Source organism: Macrobrachium nipponense, chromosome 10 (genome assembly GCF_015104395.2).
Source record: "Macrobrachium nipponense isolate FS-2020 chromosome 10, ASM1510439v2, whole genome shotgun sequence".
Taxonomy (NCBI): Eukaryota; Metazoa; Arthropoda; class Malacostraca; order Decapoda; family Palaemonidae; genus Macrobrachium; species Macrobrachium nipponense.
Window position 1 is genome coordinate 44,190,895 of NC_087204.1, and position 20,147 is coordinate 44,211,041.

The 20,147-nt window shown below is 36.3% G+C and overlaps 2 protein-coding genes across 2 annotated transcripts in view; both read right to left on the reverse strand.

Moving 5' to 3' along the window:
- LOC135223961 (juvenile hormone esterase-like) overlaps positions 1-2,343 on the reverse strand; it is a 39,433-nt gene extending 37,090 nt beyond the window's left edge. Inside the window, exon 1 of the mRNA XM_064262883.1 lies at positions 2,230-2,343. Within this exon, the coding sequence (XP_064118953.1) occupies positions 2,230-2,343 (114 nt within the window). The remainder of the gene's footprint in view (positions 1-2,229) is intronic.
- A 777-nt stretch (positions 2,344-3,120) lies between these two features.
- On the reverse strand, positions 3,121-15,063 carry LOC135223593 (esterase E4-like). The gene is made up of 11 exons (XM_064262139.1): positions 13,827-15,063; positions 13,142-13,338; positions 12,194-12,337; positions 11,454-11,639; positions 8,951-9,141; positions 7,687-7,852; positions 6,980-7,167; positions 6,258-6,337; positions 5,699-5,926; positions 4,234-4,366; positions 3,121-3,803 (listed from the first exon to the last, which is right to left on the reverse strand). The coding sequence occupies exons 2-11, from the start codon at positions 13,311-13,313 to the stop codon at positions 3,537-3,539; spliced, it is 1,755 nt and encodes a 584-aa protein (XP_064118209.1). The 5' UTR covers positions 13,314-13,338; positions 13,827-15,063; the 3' UTR covers positions 3,121-3,536.
- Between the last annotated feature and the right edge of the window lie 5,084 nt (positions 15,064-20,147).

Consider the following 20,147-nt stretch of genomic DNA (forward strand, 5'->3'; position numbering starts at 1 on the left):
ACATAGTCTTCTAAGCTTATCACTTTCATGTGAGAACATTTCTATTTACATCTTCATTTTATTTAATATCGGTAATACGTATTATTCTTTTACTCGTATTACGCGCCAAAGTTTTTACTTAAGGAAATTTTCCCACGAAAGCAATGTTACTCCGGTTCTTACAATAATGTGTCTACTAATAAACACCAACACATGAGTTGAATATGAACGTTCCAAAAGTGACAAGCAATACTAGATGAATGGAAAGCATCACACTGGAAGGTTTTTATTAGATGCCCGTCATATATTCAACAATACATTTACTGTCTTTCTGCCACTCTGTCTCGCTGCAAAGTTTCCGAAAACTTTATAGACAGATTTCAGGATGTTTGGCGATGGGATGATACAAGGAAGAGATGAATAGGTCTTGAGATGGATATGATCCCAAGGGTCTTCCCATGGTACTGCAGATCATGTTGCCACAGGAAGAGCTCTTAAGGTGGAGGAATGTCTGAAAAGGGAGCACCTCCTACTCACAGAGACTCCTGTCAATTTTGTAAGTGCTTTGACACTTGCATTAAAGAGGGCTCCTAGGCACATACAGAAATACAAGGACATCATCTCCCACATGAAGGCCATTCATCTAAATGAATCCAGGTAAAAAGTCATAAGAATAAAAAGTCTCAGTAAAAGCAGTCACAGTAATTTGTGGTGGCTGGTAATAAAGTCACAGGAAAAAAGTAACCTAACCCAACCCGCTTTAACCTACCCTAACGATTACCAGCCACCATAAATTAGTGTTTTTTTTTTTTTTTCAGCCAAACTGTGACTTCTTTTTGTTCATTTTTTCCTGTAAATTTATTACCGGCCACTGCCTAGACAAAGTCAGCCTGGTTGTACCAGGTCTTCATTTTTCCTTAGATTTCCTCACCATTTTGCAAGTTCCTCAGTTCATGTCTGAAGGATAGCTTATACTTCAGGATACCAACAGTTCTTGCCAGGAATTGCAGATAGTGAGAAACATAAAAGGTTTTCCATTTCATCTTTTGATGTGATAGATTTTATTTTTAATATAAAGTAGCCTAGGTCTATAATTCATAGAGAGCTTATATATTTTTATCTTGTGTATGGTAATCCAATATGGTAACAACTGATAATTAAGGCGCTGTATGAAAATATATTAATGGTCACAAAACCATGGTAGGCTGTGTATAAAGTGTAGGATAGGGTACAGTAGCTATATGTATATTGTACTATATACCCTAGTGTAGGCTAGGCCAATTTCATTTTATGTATTTTTTTTCGAGAAACGATGGGGTTTTTGTAACCTAACCCCATCGTAAGTAGGGAAATTGTATATATGTGTGTAGATTCTACTGGTCATTTTTAACAAATACATTTGTAGTTGTAATAGCCACAATACCCTCTTAACTACTCGAACGAATTCTTCATGGTCAGGTCGGCAACGTGACCTCGTCGTGATTATGGTACCGAGGGTTCGTTTCCCGCTACCGGTTATAGTAATTTCTTCATATTTCTTTAAGGCTTTGTGGGGACAAGCGTATCCAGAAAAGCGCAAAGAAATCAGGAAGATAAGAGGGGCATTGTGGCTATTACAAATACATACTACATATATATTATTTCAGTTAGTCTTTTGTTAGTCTTCTGTAAATTTTATATGCATTTTAGTGTTTTACTAATCTTTTTGTATTGTGCAATCTAGTTTCTTATTTGTCTGTGTATCGTACATTTTAATATTTTACTTGCCATCTGACTTTTAACTGACCTTAATTGTATTTTATGTCATACTTTACAATAAAAGTTTTTATTTTTCGGTAGAAGTCCCAGAAGACGCAATGTGTCGGAATAAACTGTTGAAAGTAATCACCATCTGACCTTCTATGATATATATATATATATATATATATATATCATATATAATATACTATAAATTAATTAATATATATTAATATTATATAATTTTATATACATATATAATATATACATATGTATATATATATAATAATATATTATATATGTATGTATGTATTATATATATGAACTAGAATATCATAACAAACAGAAATGATAGTGGCCGAGTTTTATAAAAGGCGATCTCTTGTGGACTTTCACAAGTCTGGCCTCAGTATCTCTGCAGAGCCCCTGAGGCTTGCATAGGCCTTACCTGGCTAAAACACACACACACGAACACACTTGCAAACAACATTGCCAGATTTCCACACTACTTACTCTTATTCCTTCACCTCTGTTACCTTCACCTTCCTCACTCAATACAAATGAGTGTGAGTTTCCGACTTTGTTGAACCATGGATAGCTGTAGGCTACATAAAGTTTGTCAACCATTACGAAATCCCAACCTTTCTCTTTTCCCAATTGAAACACGTTCATTGATATTTTGAAGCGAACCGAAAACAATCTGTAGTTATTTGACTCACTATTACGTTAGCTGTGTTAATGCAGAACACTGATGCTCTACCAACGTTGTTCCCTTAGGTTGCTCTCTCAGAGCACGAACGAAAACCGATTCGGTGTCGCCGATATCGAGAACTTGGCTATAGAATCAGTTCGTGTGCAAGAATAATTAATTAGCCAAGTTAACAATGGACGGTCAGAGATAAAGTCCTCTTTGACACCCCTATTATTTTTATATCTCTCCCACAGATTACCACACAACCATTCTTTGAATATAATTAGTTTTATGAACATACATTTTATCGGCAACATGGTGAAATTGTCCTACTGTTTTAGGATACATAATATCACGTTGTTAATGGACATTAGGCAAGCGTTCTTGCATATAAAATCATATAAACATAGATAATGAAGATAATAAGAATAGTTTTGTTTTTAAGTTGAAGCACTGAAACGTTAATGATTCACACGTCTGGGAAAATTCTTTTAGTATTGATGCCGATTCTTTCCCGCTACCTCCCTCTTTAGTTTGTAGCATTTATTAAAATAAGATTCAGTTGTCATTTAACTTTTTTTTTTTTTACATTGTTCTCAAAATGCTGAAAATCTTATAGGTTCTGATACTGTTATGTTCTGTCTTCCGTATAATCGCATTAAAGGAGTTAAAAGTGTAAGAGTTATGTTCGGAAGAGATACACTCTGCCGTTTAGATCCTTTTATTAACTTTAAAAAATAACATTGACATATAACACCGAACAATGTCCTCTCAACAACAAACACTTAAAGCCAGGCGACTCCGAGGAACTATTATGAAATTCTAAACATTCCGCAACTTTTCCAGAGGTCTAACTGAAAAGTACACAGAATCAAGACGTAAGAAGATTAGAGGATTAACAGAGGTCGATTTTTCAACTCTCCCACGCATGACGTCACAAATGACGCAAGCCTGGGGCCAGTACCTTTTTTCCCTTGCACATGGCAATAATTAGGCGGGAGTTTTCACGAATTTAGATGATGAGAAAACTCAGTTTGATCTGGGGATTTTTAAAGGCATCTGTTATCAAAGAAAATTATTTGGAGGTAAATGAGGGGAAGATAATAACTAGAGCATGGGTTCTCCTATTTCAAAATCTCGGCGAAGAAGAGAAGTTTGCGTTCATTTCTCTGGAAGAAGCCGAAGGATTCCTCGTAATCCGTCTCCTAAGTGTGAGAGTTCCTCCAGGATACTTGTTCTTCCTCCGGGCCTTCCAGACGCATATGACCACGAGCAGGATGACCAACAAGAGCAATAGGCAGAGGGTCAGTAAGATCCAGGTTGCGACCGAATAACTGTAAGCTGCTCTGCGGCTCCTGTCGATATGAATGAGGGTTCGACTCCAAAAATTACGTTCCTGTGATGAAGAGAAAATCCCATCTAATATTTTCTAGTGAAATATAGATTATACATCTGTTAATACTATCGGTAGAAAACAATGAATGTAACGAAACTAATAATAAAAAGTGGTTGATGTTCTATTTGTAATAAGCAGTCCATTAAAGTAATTAAAAAAATATTACTTTGGATAAAGACTCCGTTGTCTGCTAAATTTCTGTCAGGCTGCAAACATTTAATTACCGTCAATGGATAATATACTGCAGTTGTACAGCAGAAATGAGTACGTGTAGCCTTTTGTTGATCTTAAGATTCTTTACATATCATTAGATGCAATTTTGAAAAAGAAATTACTTTTAAATGCTTATAAGTTTAGACTAATACTACCCAATCACTCCTTCTTACCACCAGGAAATGTTTTCTAGCTAAATACAAATCTATGGTCTCACTTTGTTTCTGAAGGGGCGCGCCGACATTCCTGGCGTGAAAGACAATACAAAGTAATTCAGAGGATCACCAGCAACCAAAGGAGTCCACGGAGGAAGTCCACCATTGGCAGCGCCGTTTCCTCCCTGAGGAGCTCTACAAAAGAGTAACAATAACGGACATGTATCAGAGGATTTTATCAAAGTATGTTAAAAATAGTTTTAGACCTCAAATATGTTTCAAGACTTACGCACGATAATCTACCACATGATGGCATTAATGCAGACAGCTGCCTCTTCGATAAACTATACACAATTCAGTGAGAAATATGTATTTGAATTCACCATGGCAAAAGTGGGAAAACTGGAAGTCATATTTAGTGCTATATTGTCAACAAAAAATGAGGTTATCTGAATGAAGGAAGTTCTGCCAATTTCTAAAGTCCAAGGTAAATATATGAGGGATGAATGCTATGCCTCCAAGAACCTGTTCTTAGAAGATAATAAATCTGCAAGACTGCAATGATACGTAGCTTGAAGTTTCAAACGTAATAATGAACATTCCAGCTAAATTCATACGAACAATAAGGAAATTAGACTAAAAGACGGGGAAACATAATATGCAAGTTACAAGAAAATATGGAATCCCCCCTTTACCATAATGAAAATGACAAGGTTATTAATAGTACAGATGCTCATGAGTTTAAAGAGACTGTGCAATTTCTTAAAAGCAATGTGTACTTTCTTTCATTTTGGTACTTACATTGCTGATTATGCATATATACGCATATTTGTCTATCCGTTGGTGCATCTTTATTTCACATTATTTATTTGTCATTCTATTCGCCTTCTTTTTTTCCCAATTTAGTCCACTTGGGCACTCTGTTCTTTAGAAGCTCGCTTTGCAAATTAATTTCCTTTTAGGTTTGTTCTAGAATATTGATAATTAGTACTGGAAACAGGCCAAGTTCTTGGAATGTTTGGTCTTGTATTATCAAAGGTTTTATCATACTGACAAACGACGCTGATTGGTTTAGGAGTGGGTTTCTTATTTTGACGCTAAATCAGATTTGTGAAAATCTATTGGGAAGATATTGCATATTCCACCAAGTGTGAAGGTCAGCCTTACAAATAAGCAAATGATATAAGAGAGACAACAATAATAGCAATAATGCAGAAGTTATATTAAGCATTTTTGGCTCTCTGACTGCTGTTTGACTGCCGTATAAAACATCTTTGAAATTCTTCTATTTCCTAAATTTCAATCACCATGTAAAATTTAGTTAACCATATCTATAATGTCTTTAACGTACATAACAAAAGGTTCATTTCGTTAAGTTTTCCAGTGATTCTAATCGACATGCAAAATTATTATCTTAATTCGTAAAAAACAAAAAAAATCCTATAGGACTATCTTTATTTTCCACTTCATTATTTAACAACCCCTCTTACGATCGTGCTTGCCATACAATTAGAAATTGAAGCTTACCCTGTATGTGTAAATGTGGCCCAGATGAAAGTCATTATCGATGAGATCTGTTGGTCATCTGGCCCGGGCTTTGCCAGGTCAAAGGGCAAGGCGAAAATGAGAGCCAGGTCATCTCCATGCGAAATGCCATTGTATAAATCTCGGGAATTTAAACCTACAGACTCAGCCAACAGGTATAATGTTCCGGAATACGAGGGGGATGTTGGCCGACGGTGCGTCATCAGGTAACTGCAATAATATGCTATAGTACTTAAATTGTAACAGATACGAGATATTAGGAGAAATGGAGATTTTAGTAAGACTCGATTCATCGGTATAATTTCTTATAAGGAAATGGTGCCAAGTTTACAAAGGAAGAATATGACAAACTCAGATAGGTATAAAGATGTCCATGAATTGAGAATCATAACACATGCAGGTTTTTGAGCTTTCATACTAAATTACTAGAATCTTTACCCACTACCATTGTGTGCAGTTTCATGGTGAAGAAAGGTGTGAGTGCCTTTTATTGGTCGCGGTATAATTAAATCCCCAATTGCAGTAACTCCTCAGAACTTACGTGAAAACCGGTGCTCTCGAAGAAGCGAAATATTCCGCGGCATCCCAGATGCACGAGGTAAAGAAGAGATCGGTGAAGGCCTGAAATTCAGGAAATTAGAATTTTGACACGGAATGCGTAAAATATGGACCGAACATTCTTCTCTAAACCAAGTCAAAAATTTGAAGTCCCACCGTCTTTTCTAGTACCTAATTCTAGCCTTTGCCACATTTTGAGAACAACATTAGTTCAGAAACAAGGCGTCATTGGCACTAAGAAATCAACTAAAAACTGCAAATAATTTTTGGTCACTTTCTCCAAATATTAGTTTACAATCCCTCACCGACAGTTCCTTTTTTCGAGACTTAATGTACATAATTGTTCGTATAAAAATTTGAGAAAAGGTCCAATATCAATCATAATGAAATTTTAAATAGACATTTTTCAAACAAAATTAAGGAAGATCACATTATATATGCAGATATGAAGCTCATACACATACATAAAACACTATAAAGCGCTTTGAATTTTCATTCGGTTACTATTTTCATTATTAACAGGCAGCCTTGAAAGGATGATCATCTTGACTGAAATAGCATTTAAAACTACGTTAGGTTCACGAATAATAAGTGCAAACACATAAATAATAAATTAATATATATTCATTGTTTATAAAGTGGAATATTTAATTTCAGGTCCCACGACGTTAAAATCAAAACTTAAAACTACCAGAGGGAACTGACCTCACTCATTTCGTGAACCAACACATCCATGTTTTCCTTAGCTTGCTGCGAATAATAAAAGGAAACGATGTCTTGGATGACGTCTTTCGATATGGTATCGTTTGGCCAAAGGCTTCCCATTGTGTAGACAGCACCATTTTCGTAAATCTGACTGGCACTCCCGGCATTTTTTGAGAACAGAATGGCTGCTGCAAAAGACAAAGGGGCTATGAAGGCAGAGTCCTGGTTAGGGATTCACATAAATTAATTCTCAACCGCCGACGTCCCCGCCTTTCCCATCCTCTCTCTCTCTCTCTCTCTCTCTCTCTCTCTCTCTCTCTCTCTCTCCGGTTAAATCACATCACAAAGAATATCACTTTACTGTTGATTGTAATTCAAGTACTTTTACACAATGCAAATCTTCACCTCTTGGAATGCCGTTTTGCAGTTTCGTGTTTCGATACGAAGAGCAGTTTGTGCACCCAAGTAATAAATCATTGCTATAAAAACTAGTTTGTTATTCTCAAGCAAAATCAACCATTTTTTTTTTTTTTTATCTCGTTTATCCTTAACGATTAGTTTTGTTCAACGGAAAACTGCTCAGATTACGGTGTGACTGTAATTCATTACTCGTCTAGTGATACTGTGCATGTTATTATTTAGAAAACTTGAAGTTTTAGAAAATACTACCAATTAATTATAAAAATTTATTCTTGAGAATGACTTACTCAGAGCAAAGAGAATCCCTTCGTCAGGAACTCCTCCTATGAGTACAGGAACCGGATTTGATGTAGGACGTGACATCAGGATATCCATGGACTCGGGCAAGAAAGGATGTTCTCTTAAGCCACCGTCAATGGAAGGTCTAAACAGCATAGGCCACAACACAAATTTCTGAAAGTGGTTTTTCTCTGTTACTTTGCTTAAGAAAGGAAATGAGAATCCCAATAACTTCACGCTTTGTAGACAGTGACGTAGCGTTAAACAGAGACTGCTTCATAGCCCTTGGAATGGAAACACTTTTTCGCTGATCAAGCGGTGAATAAAGCAAGAGGGGGTGAAAACTTAAGGAATCATTGAAACATTGACGAAATTCCAGCAAGCAGGAAGTTACAAATAACAGTGTTGATGACACTAACAGTACGTGAGATGCAGGTAATGACTGACATTCTAGTATATAAAAGAAAGAAGGTGGAGTTTTCTGTCCATCACAGGAATACTGCAGTCATGAAGAGTCTAGGTAATGACCAAAATGGTTCATTGTAATTAACTAAAGTTCATTATTCCTAGAGGATCAGAAAAGAATGAAAAAATGCAGAAAGAACATAATCCTTGAAGTAGTGTGGAGGTACAGTCCCGCCTCTGTTCATACCGAAGTTGAAAAGGCAGTAAGTCAATGGACCATGAGAAAGGATATTTATTCAGTGCAAAAGTAGAAACCTTCCTTTTGGCAATATCTGGCCCTTCTCTCCCAAACAAGTCAAGATTTGGTAATGAATTTAGAAAATATTCACACTGATGCAAAATTTTCACATATGTACCACTATGAAAGTTTTTACAGTCCTGATTCATTCCTATTTTTATAACTATGAGCATTTGTATAATGAGAGCATGAAAGGTTCGCAGAGAACCAGCAATTCAACAATTTCGTCCAATCATATACTTACCGTAAAAATTTATAAAAACAGAAAGGAGGTTAGTTATCTAGTTATAACTACTGCTAGTAACCACTCAGCACTCGTCTTTAGGGGGAAAGAAAATTTAACAGGAGTCTATCAGGGGATCTTCAACTCCATTTAAAGCAATACCTACCCCTTACAAATTCAGAATATATTGCAGTAATTGTATCGTTTCAAGCCAAAACCCAAATTGCACGCCACAGACTCTTTAAATTGGTGTATTTGATGGCTGTCTGAGACCTCTTTGCAGTCCTGACATATGACCCTACGGCATGTCCTTACTTAAAAGTAAAACATTACTATTCAAAATTACATGCAGCTCTGCCTGTGCTTGTATGAGTTCTGCTGGCGACTTGTCCAATAGACATTCTCTTAGGTACCACGAAGACCAGGTAGAACAACCTAAGTGGCGGCCCACATCGTACGCAGCTTCTTCCGGCCATTTTGATACAGACCACACACAGTTGCCAGCTCCACTCATCATGATAGCGCTGTGAAATAATCCTGAAAAAGCCAAATAAGCTCTTGATTACCCATTTTCCCACAGCAGTTGATGTAAGGGTCATTTCAAACAAAAGATAATACCATACAAGGACACTTCCACGTTCCTTTTGCCTTTAGAAATACCGGATCTTTCGTAGATAGCGACGACCCCTAGCAAAGTTCGGGGGTCGTTTTCTAGGACTAATATTTCATTGGGGTCATACTGGGTCAAAACCCTTTGGGTTCACTATCTAGGATTGCCAGAATCGTAATATGAATGGCCACTTGTTTAGAGTTGCTTATCCTAACCTTAGATGTCGAACAGTGGGCTGATGTGTACATTTCATTCGTTTTCCTTATTTCTGTGTACGAGAGATATGCTCATGCTTGCTTTAATCCTTTTAAAAAAAATTGCCCTATGTCTCAAATGATCTAACCTTTTACAATCATTTATTCACCCTTACTCATTCTTCTAAATGTGAGTTTATGCTATCCTCAGGGGAAATGCGGTCTTCAAAGTAGTAATAATTATTATAAAAGTATTAATTATACGAATAGTATGATGAATTTTTTCTTTATTATTTAAGGGATTTTTCTTGGAAAACCAGTTAGGCCTCTTAAAATTAAGAGGAAATGTTTTCTCCCGTAATTGTTTCTCCAATCCCATAATGATAGTTTGATGAAAAGCTCAAGTAACCTTTATATTATTTTGTATATATTCAAAAACGTTTCTAGGTCCTACTACTCATTTCCTTCCTATTTAAAGTATCAAACATGACATAAATTCTTCGAATAATGGACTTTATATATATTTTTCCGAACGAAGAAAAACCTTTTTAACGCCAGAAATTTTAACTCCTACTTCACAGTGAATACGAAACTGAACAAAATCATTGTAAATTAGTATGATCTGTCCAAATACCTACAGCCAATTAATTAGAGTAGTATTTTCTAAATATTTGAGATTCTACAGCGCTTCCATTTACGAAAAGCTAATTTGAGAGAACCTTAACTCTATAGTACTAGAAAAATATGGAAATAATATAAAAGAAAAATATGGGAATAATATAACAAAAATATGGAAATAATATGACAGAAAAATATGGGAATAATATAACAAAAATATAGAAATAACATGACAGACAAATACGGGAATAATATAACAGAAAAATATGGAAATAATATAACAGAAAAATATGGGAATAACTTTACAGGAAAATATGGAAATAATATAGCTGAAAATATGGAAATAATATAAAAAAATATGGAAATAATATAACAGAAAAATATGGAAATAATATAACAAAAATATGGAACTAATATAACAGAAAAATATGGGAATAATATAACAGAAAAATAGGCAAATAATATAACAGAAAAATATGAAAATAATATAACAAAAATATGGAACTAATATAACAGAAAAATATGGAAATAATATAACAGAAAAATATGGAAATAATATAACAGAAAAAATTGGAAATAATATAACAGAAAAATATGGAAATAATATAACAGAAAATTAGGGAAATAATATAACAGAAAAATATGGAAATAATATAACAGAAAATTAGGGAAATAATATAACAGAAAAATAGGGAAATAATATAATAGAAAAATATGGGAATAATATAACAGAAAAATAGGGAAATAATATAACAGAAAAATATGGAAATAATAACAGAAATATGGAAATAATATAACAGAAAAATAGGGAAATAATATAACAGAAAAATATGGAAATAATATAACAGAAAATTAGGGAAATAATATAACAGAAAAATATGGAAATAATATAACTGAATAATAAGAAATAATATAACAAAAATATGGAACTAATATAACAGAAAAAAATGGGAATAATATAACAGAAAAATATGGAAATAATATAAAAAAAAATATGGAAATAATATAACAGAAAAATACGGGAATAATATAACAGAAAAATATGGGATTAATATAACAAAAATATGGAAATAATATAACAGAAAAATATGGGAATAATATAACAAAAGTTAAGTTAAGTATATCTTAGTTTTACCAGACCACTGAGCTCATTAACAGCTCTCGAGGGCTGGCCCGAAGGATTAGATATTTTTACGTGGCTAGGAACCAATTGGTCACCCAGCAACGGGACCCACAGCTTATTGTGGGATCCGAACTACATTAAATCGAGAAATTAATTTCTACCACCAAAAATAAATTTCTCTGATTCCGCATTGGCTGAGCCCAGAATCGAACTTCGGACTACCGGATTGGCAGCCGAGCGCGAAAACCACTCGTCCAACGAGGAACATAATGATACAACAGAATATGCTTATCACCATCTTTACCTTTAGACAGCGGAGACATCATGTGAAGGTGGACGGCAGAAGCCCCGGAGGAGAACCCCCCTAAGGTCACCCTCGTCGGGTCTCCCCCAAATTGCGCGACGTTTTTCTGCACCCAGCGGAGGGCTGAGAGTTGATCAAGGAGTCCATAATTCCCAGCCAGGTATTGACTCCTTGTACTCAGGAATCCTGGAGGAGATGCCAGATAGCTAGAATTCCAATAGGGAATGTGACCAAAACTAAAAATTTACTTGCAATTTAAAGATACAGAAACCTGTTCAATGGAAAATCAGGAGCGAAAATATCAATTTTCCCAAAGATTGATCTTTAAGATAAATTTTTTACTACTTTTTTTATGTATTGACTCCTTGTACTCAGGAATCCTGGAGGAGATGCCAGATAGCTAGAATTCAATAGGGAATGAGACAAAAAACTGAAATTGACTTACAATTTAAGGATACAGAAACCTGTTCAATGGAAAATCAGGAGTGAAAATATCAGTTTTCCCAAAGACTGATCTTTAAGGGAATTCTTGTACTTATTTTTTTATAAAGCAAATTCCACCTCAATAAGCGTGGCTCATTTTCCTTCTCATTTGAATTTTTGAAGTAATTCACAAATATTTCTGGGTCAATTATCGAACCGAAAACTACTTTTAGACTGCTGACACATTATCATTCAACTTACTTGGCACTGAGTGTTAAAGGCTTCCATGTATCTGACCACAGTCATTTGACTCTTACCTAGTATACCAATCCTGAAATTAGCAGTAATCAAAACCACATCCTCCCTCATCAACTTCCGGGGTCCAAGTGAAGCAGATGTTCCTCTTAGATAGTTTCCTCCATGCAAAAAGAAAAGAACCGGCAGTTTTGTGCTTCCCTGGGCTGTAAAAACGTATTGGCTCTCATCACATTCATTGAAAGGGTATATTATACATTTGAATAAATCAATTTTTTTTTTCATTCAGGAAACCAAGGGTTGTTGTCACAGAAGCAAGCTAAAATAATGAAGTATGATTCCCTGCATATATAACCTAAAAGGCTTGGAAATTAGAGCAGTGTAACTGATTCACTTCGGTATGTTTCTCACAGAACTCGACATTATGTATAACTTATATGACATACGCATGAATCTTACGTGATGCATAAGATCCAGATTATGTACATAACCAGACATTATTCCACCTAGAATAAATGAATATTTATGTCCCAGAGATGAATGCTGGTGGGAAAAAAAGATCTCGCTGTGTTGAACCCCCCAAAACACCAGTGGTTTGGCCGCGGAGCGAGAAAAGCCAGCTGAAAGCCAAAAGGACTCTAGTCCCTCTTATTAAGGTAGGATGCGATACAAATTGGCTTTCATTATACCTTGATATTGCAACAGCAACTATGCCCATGTTTCTTCATCAGAACTGAACTTCCTTAGCATGTTAATTCTGAAGCTACCCATTTAGACTAGCAAATGTGTTTATGATGTCTTGTTATTCTATCTCTGAGCCAGCATTACCATTGTTACAAGACAGGTGACTCTTATACCTAAGAACGTTAGATCTTTTCACAAAATTTGTAATTAATATCATGCTGATTATTAGCTATCGCATTGACATAAATGATATGTTTAGACTAACAGCATTATCAGTACCACAAATATAATCTAAAAGGTTTTCAGAGAATACAAAAGCAAGTTACCAGGATTAACAGGGGTGTAAACATTCAAGTAGAGGCAATCCTCTTGACCTACGACCTTGTTAGAGTCATAGTCAAACTGAGGGCAGAATGATTTCAACTGAGTAGCATCCAGTCTGCCTCCTGGCCAAGGTCCATCTAAGTCTTCAGGCTCACGCCATCGAAGTCGACCCATTGGTGGCAAGGCATATGGGATTCCTCTAGAATATGAAAATAGGACTAGCACAAACAGAACAAGTTATATGTTCATATTTGTCAAACAGTATAAACAAATGAAATTGCTGACTTAGATACAAAATAGACATTAGTTTATAATTATTCGTTGTTGGCTACTTTTGAATGCAGACAAAAATTTTCATGCCTAAAAATAACACTTGACTGGTAAAAGCAATTCTAAGTGTATGAGGCAGATGCAAACTATGTTAAGAGGAATAAAGCTTTTGAAATATTATTGTGAGTTTTCAGCTGTACACAAATATCTTTTCTTCTTCTTTTAAACCATAGATGGCATCAAATACCATGTGCAGAGATGTATGTGTAATTATACAGAAAATCGGCAATCAACATTTATGAAAAAAATTTAACATGACGTGCAAAAAGTAATTTGTTCTTTAAACACCTTCTAAAAGAAGAGAGTGAAGTATTGACTGAAAAGGAAGGTAAAAAATCTTAATACCAACTTACTTACCTAAACGCAAAGAATGGTCTCCCAGTGGTAGGAGGTACAGTTGGTTGTTCACTGAATTCAGCCGTGCCTACAATAATGCCCAATCGAGTTGCAAGCTCCACCAGTTGGAACTCCGCTGCACGCTCCTCTAAAGGTAATGAGGAACCTAAAATAAATGATTAAAAAGTAAATCCCTAAATTAGTAATTAATTAATAGATATTGATGAGGATGGACTGATGATGAATCATGAAAGTTGGGGTTTATATTAGAATGCGGGGGCCTGGGGTGGTAGAGAAAATAGAGAATAGCTGATGTTTGTGGGTAATATTTTGTTGTTTGGTGACAAGATGGAAAATTTGTTGGGATATGTGAAATAATAATTTTAAGAAATAAGGAAAATTAAAAGTGAATAGGATAGGAGGCATACCAGGAATAGGACTCACCTCAGAGGTGAGGGCCACGGTTTCCTTGGAAAGGGATCTCCTAATAATCTTCCAAGTAGGAGCCAGGGCACCGCTAGAGGGCTCCTGGAAGGCCAGAAAGCATTCCCAGAGGAGGTCTTCACTACAGGAGTTGAGGCCAAGACTTCCAAGGAAAGGACCCCTAAGGAGAGTCTCTAGTTCTTTCCCTAAGCTCTTTCCCTATGAATACCTATCCAGAGGAAGCCATGGTATCCCCACAAGGGAAGCCTTACCTGGAGCTCCCTTCCACTCAGGAGGGTCTCACCAAAGGAGCTGAAACCAAGCCTTTTCAAGGATGTCATCTGTTGAAAGAGGCCTAAAACCCCACCCAGAGATATGCATTCTCAAAGGGAATCAGGGCACCTTGATAGGGAGGGCCTCCTCTGTGGTTACCTTCCTAAAAGAGAGGCAGTTCCCCTATCAGGTTAGGAAGTATCCCTAAAAGAAGAGCTCATAAGAGGGTGTTGGTCAAGACTTTGTAGAAAAGACATCCCTTTAAAAGGGTCTCATGCCCTTCTCCCATCGATACCCTCCGCTGAGAAGTCCTGATCCAGGGTTTTGTTCCATGGAGGAAGGCACGGAGAGGAAGCCTTAACAGAAGTGTGCCTCAGCTTAGCTGTGGGGGTCAATACTTACTGAGGAGAGCATCCGTTGTGGACAGTCTCCAGTCATCCCCTGTAATGACTTCTCAGAGGAAAGTAGGGCACCCCTGCAAGAGAGGCCCTCCTCCAGGGCTGCCTTCTCAGGAGGTAGGCAGGGTTCCTACCTGGTCTTAAAACATCCCTACAGAGATGAGGTCCAAGGCTTCCTAGGAAGACATGCTTCTAGGTGGGTCTCTGCCCCTTGCAGGTTCCCAAGGGATACCTAGGTAAAGAAAGCCCAGATGTAGGTCCTCCCATGTGGCTGGCAGGCACTCCTGGCCTTCCGGTGGAAGACAGGCTCTCTTGCAGGTTTCTTTAGTATATTTTCAAAGAACAGCATAGAATGTTAAATTATTTTGCTTTGTTACTACAAATAACATAGCCATATTAAAGGACATATTTCTGCATATTATGAATTGTTATATTTTTGTGGAAGCCTACAAATCAAGCTCAACGGATAATTTGTAAATCATACAGACTCTCCTCCATTTGAATTTCTTACGGAGATTTACATATAGGTACTACTAATAACGAAGTACAAAACATGTTCGAACAAACGCTACGGTATACAAAGAACAAATTAGTTGTGTAGCCTACATGTCACTTCAAAAATTACATTCACGTGCGCATAAACTATTAATATTTAAATCAATTTTTTACAATTTATAGTTAATAAGAATTTTATATGGATGTTTTCTTGGGGGGAGGGGGCTGCCATGTCCAGCACAAGCTCTCCGTAAAAAAATTTTATCTTTTAAACAATACCGTCTGATAAGAATTTCATTTCAGCAAATATGTATACGTGGTATGAATTTATTTTTTACCTTCTTTTCTATGTTACTGATATGCAGCCATCTTTTCTACCGACTATCTGTGAATTATTAATTAATCTAAACTTGTTATTAGTAGGGCCCATTTCAGAGTCAGAACATGAATCTGTGTTGTCCAAACTTTCTGCATGCATTCCAGTCAGTTCATTATTATCTTTCAGTTGATGGTGAAGTTCTTTGCACATTCTTATTTCCCATAGCACTCTTCTGGCTCTGTTCTCTCATTCATACTTTGCCTCCTTTAATTTAATGATTGGAATTTATTTTGTCTCTCTTGAAAGTCTTCAAGAAGGTCAGCACTCTCCATACATTTTGTAAAGTATTATCCTATTTCGCCCTTCATTCATTTCCCTCTTTCATTTAACTTTCACTCGCGAAAAAGACATAAAAAAATACAGTCACCTCCAGTGGTAGTAAAACACAGGTTTCATCCATTTCCACGTTTCTGGTCTAAGCAAATATTCAGTATTCTGCTCCATAGTATCAAAATGTAATATTTGTCTTCTATTAACATTTTACTTATGTACTTTTCTTTCCTTTATCTTGAAGGTCTTCATGATGGCCTGAATTCTTCATACATTTATACAAGTATTATCGTATCTCGCCATTCATTTTTTCCCTGTATCACTTAACGCCCGCTCGGGAGCAATTCTTGAAAGGCATCCCAAAATAAAGTCGCTTCTAGTGGAAATCAAACGTTGGTCTAATTCACGTCACTTTCTGGTTTAAACAAATATCCAGTATTATTTCCTCTTGATAACAAAATGTTACCTCTGTCCTATATTAGCATTTTACTTATATACTCTTATTGCCACCTGTGATTACGTTAATGAACTTATTAATGTTATCTAAAACCATCTCGTTCGATTTTATGTTGTTTATTACTTTCCGCATGGTAAGTTATACTGACTTTATATCAGCTGCACATTATCGAGTTTTAAATAACATCATTATTCCTTTAGCTTTCCTACTGGAAAGGATCGGAATGAAAGTAACTCGCCCAGTCGTTAATCTCGCTTTGACTTTAAATCACGCTTTCTCTTCTGCGAGGTGGCCACTGTTGCTCTCACTTCTTTATAGACACTGAATTGTTGATCTTCCTTCCTTCTAGAATACAGAGTTCGTTCTCTTAGGATGCGCTTAACACCATCATTACACCAATTCCACACTTACAGTGATGATAGCAATCTCTGCACCGATCAGTAAGGAATTATCTCACCCTCTTTCCTTTGGAGCTGGGTCTTTCCCCATTTAGGAACAGTGTCTTATCGCTTCATTCCCTTTTGAATCCCACATCTTTCTTCTGGGCTTGGGCCGGTAAACTTAGGTTATATACAAGTATTATCAATAAAAAAATATATTCACACAGACGTATATTGTTATACCTCCTTTTAAATACGTCCACATGTGTGTGTGTGTGTGTATATATATATATATATATATATATATATATATATATATATATATATATACATGTATAGAGATATATATACATATGTGTGCGTGTATAGTATAGCCTGTGGGCCGTATCGACCTTCCGCTACCTGTGAATGGGGCCCTAGCGGCAGCTGAGAGTCTAGAAAAGGCCAATGAACTAGTAACCTAGCTTTTAAAGGCTTTCAGGCAACCCGAGAACGTTATCCATCTGATGGCCCCCACTCCGAAGGGGAAGATGTATAATGAAAAAAGATTATATAAATAGAGTACACGTTCAGAGAAGTCTGAATTATAATTGATATGTAGTTACGACGAACTACATATCAATTATAATTCCACTGCTAATATTTCCGAGGTAGAGTGAATTGGATATTAAACAATATTTGAAGTTTAAGCTTGTGAATATGAAAAAATGCCACCGTGCTGTGACAATATTCATGTGTGTGTGTGTGTGTGAGTGAGTCTATAAACCAAACAAACCTTTGTTCATAATCCTGGACTGACGTCTGGTATTCGGTAAGGAATCCGATAACCTCTGCTCATGAAGTGATCCCCTGGGGTCGCCAACGAAAACTTCCAAGACGGTTGCCACAGGCGAGGAACGGTTTCCTCTCGAGCTGACCTCCTCTTTGAACCGTCCGTCGCAACACGGACTCCTTATTCCTTGCACCGAAGAGAGCATTAGGAAACCAAAAATAGTCACTTTCAGAAGCTTAGGCGTCCTGTCTGCTCTCAGGGTCGGTTTAAATATTCGATTTCTTCCATTCATTTTTCTTAAAAACCTTAAACTAATTCGTCGAGTGTCTTGTCCTTTGCTTTTCCACATAAGCGCGGTTCGGAAACTTTTCTATTTGGAACACTATTAATCTGTATTAGTAGCCACAACTAGATAACTTTCTGCTCGAGACAAAAATGAGAAAGTCAAAATAGAAGGATGTCAAGTCTCGAAGTGTCAGATAACCCTCTAACAAATGTCGTTTATCTAGTCGCACCTCTGCTCAGAGGAAAGAGTCGCACCGCGTCCTTCTTTTAGAGAGGGAGGAAATATAAGAAGCGAAAGCCTCCGAGAAGAGCAAATGAAATATCGCACAACGCCAGACACCATCGAACTGCAGGAACTGAAACGTCATCATTCCATAAGCATGAGGCAGCCCTGTTCTCACAGTTACCGGTCCATATATTAGCAGCTCCTTTTACCTGTATGGTTAGCAAACAAATAGAAAACAAATGGCTGATGACGTCAAATGATGAGTGTCAATGCTCTCGTTCTGGTTGAAAGATAATTTAGAAAAATGTTAATGGCAACCTTATATGCACCATCGCGACCTCATACGAACACACGCACATATATAAATACTCACCTACATAGATACATACACACACGCATATATTTAAATAATTTATATGTATATAATATACATATATGTGTGCGTCTGTCTGAGTGGGTTGGGAGCGTGTATCAAAAAGCTATCAATAGATAGTTCTCTTGTATGTGACTGCGTATTTATTTGTGCTGATAGTTTGGTAGAAAAAAAAAATACAGATGATATAAAAGGAAGTGTTATTATGCAAATGCAAATTATATCTGGATGCGGGGGGAAATACGAACCCTCGTAACCTACTTGTGTACTAAGATCAATAATCTAGCCCTGTCGATAGCGTTTCTTTCTTCCTCTCTTTGTTAACAAACAATGCAAACACACATGCATACATTCATACATATACATATATAATATATGTGTGTGCGTGTTTAGTATCAGTAGCAGTATCATTCGTTGCTAAATTCTTATATATATATATATATATATATATATATATATATATATATATATATATATATATATATATATAATTGTGTGTGTATGCTGAACAGAAGTAGCAGTAGAAGTGGTAGCTAACTTGTTACTAGATAAATAGTTCGTTTTCACACCATTCAAGTGTAATGAACTGTAATTCCGTTGTTCATTGCCTTTTCTAACTTATCCAATGATCCTACCATGCCATGGGGTTTGCAGCCTCACCCCATAAAAAGACTGCGAAGAATAACTTGCTCCATCCTGAGCTCCTCTTGTTCTGAGGAGGAAAGGATGCCATGTAAATAGGAGTATATATATGCATACAAACATATTTAGAAAACATGATACTTAAAGCTTTATTTGCCCTATAAGGAGAGAATATCTTTCTTAATATTTAAGCTTATCGGCACCGGGCTTCGTTATGAACTTATGATAAATATCTGTTGATTGTTTTTGAAAGAAACTGACTATAAAGGGAAAAGCTAGTTATATATATGTGTGTGTGTGTGTATATATATATATATATATATATATATATATATATATATATATATATATATATATATATACTCAGTGAATGCATGCTCATGAATACAGTGCAATTAGGCATATATGAATACACGCATAATGCTTTCTGTGTGTGTCTCTCTCTCTGTTGGCAACTTCTCTTGATAAGCCGTAACGGCTCTAGTTTTCTACGAGATAAAATCCGGATAAGATTCGGGTTGTGAATTGAGGCCGGAAGTGGCGCCTGCCTGAATACGCAACACCTGATTGGACTGAAATTCTTGTTGGCACTTGATTTATGAAGCCTATTCTGTGCTACTCGGCCTTCGATTGTTCCTTATACCGTGACAGCAGGATGTGTGTCATGAAAGAACTGTTATAAACTGGATGTCGAAATCAGACCGCACACAACTATAGGACTAAAAACATTAATCTTATAACTTAGAGCTTAGAGTGCGGACTGCGGAACACATTTCCATGAGTACATAATATGTACTCATGTAACCATTCATACACACATGATCATGGTTTGGACACTTTGTGACATGTAATAGGATGGTAATGATAAGTATTGTAGAGGTTGCTTCTTTCTTAGCCCAGGAAAAGAACAGAGGCTTGGGATATGTAACCTTATTCTTAACAACATTTCGCCCATGCGTTTCGTGGATT

Bases quoted from the DNA above. Each gene is read 5' to 3' on its own strand.
- LOC135223593 (XM_064262139.1), bottom strand. From the start codon at position 13,313: ATGGGTCGACTTCGATGGCGTGAGCCTGAAGACTTAGATGGACCTTGG. The intron at 9,142-11,453 runs GTAAAGATGGTG...TGGCTTTTTCAG, and splicing joins GATGTCTCCGCTGTCTAAAG to GATTATTTCACAGCGCTATC. The intron at 3,804-4,233 runs GTGAGACCATAG...TCTTCATCACAG, and splicing joins CGCGCCCCTTCAGAAACAAA to GAACGTAATTTTTGGAGTCG.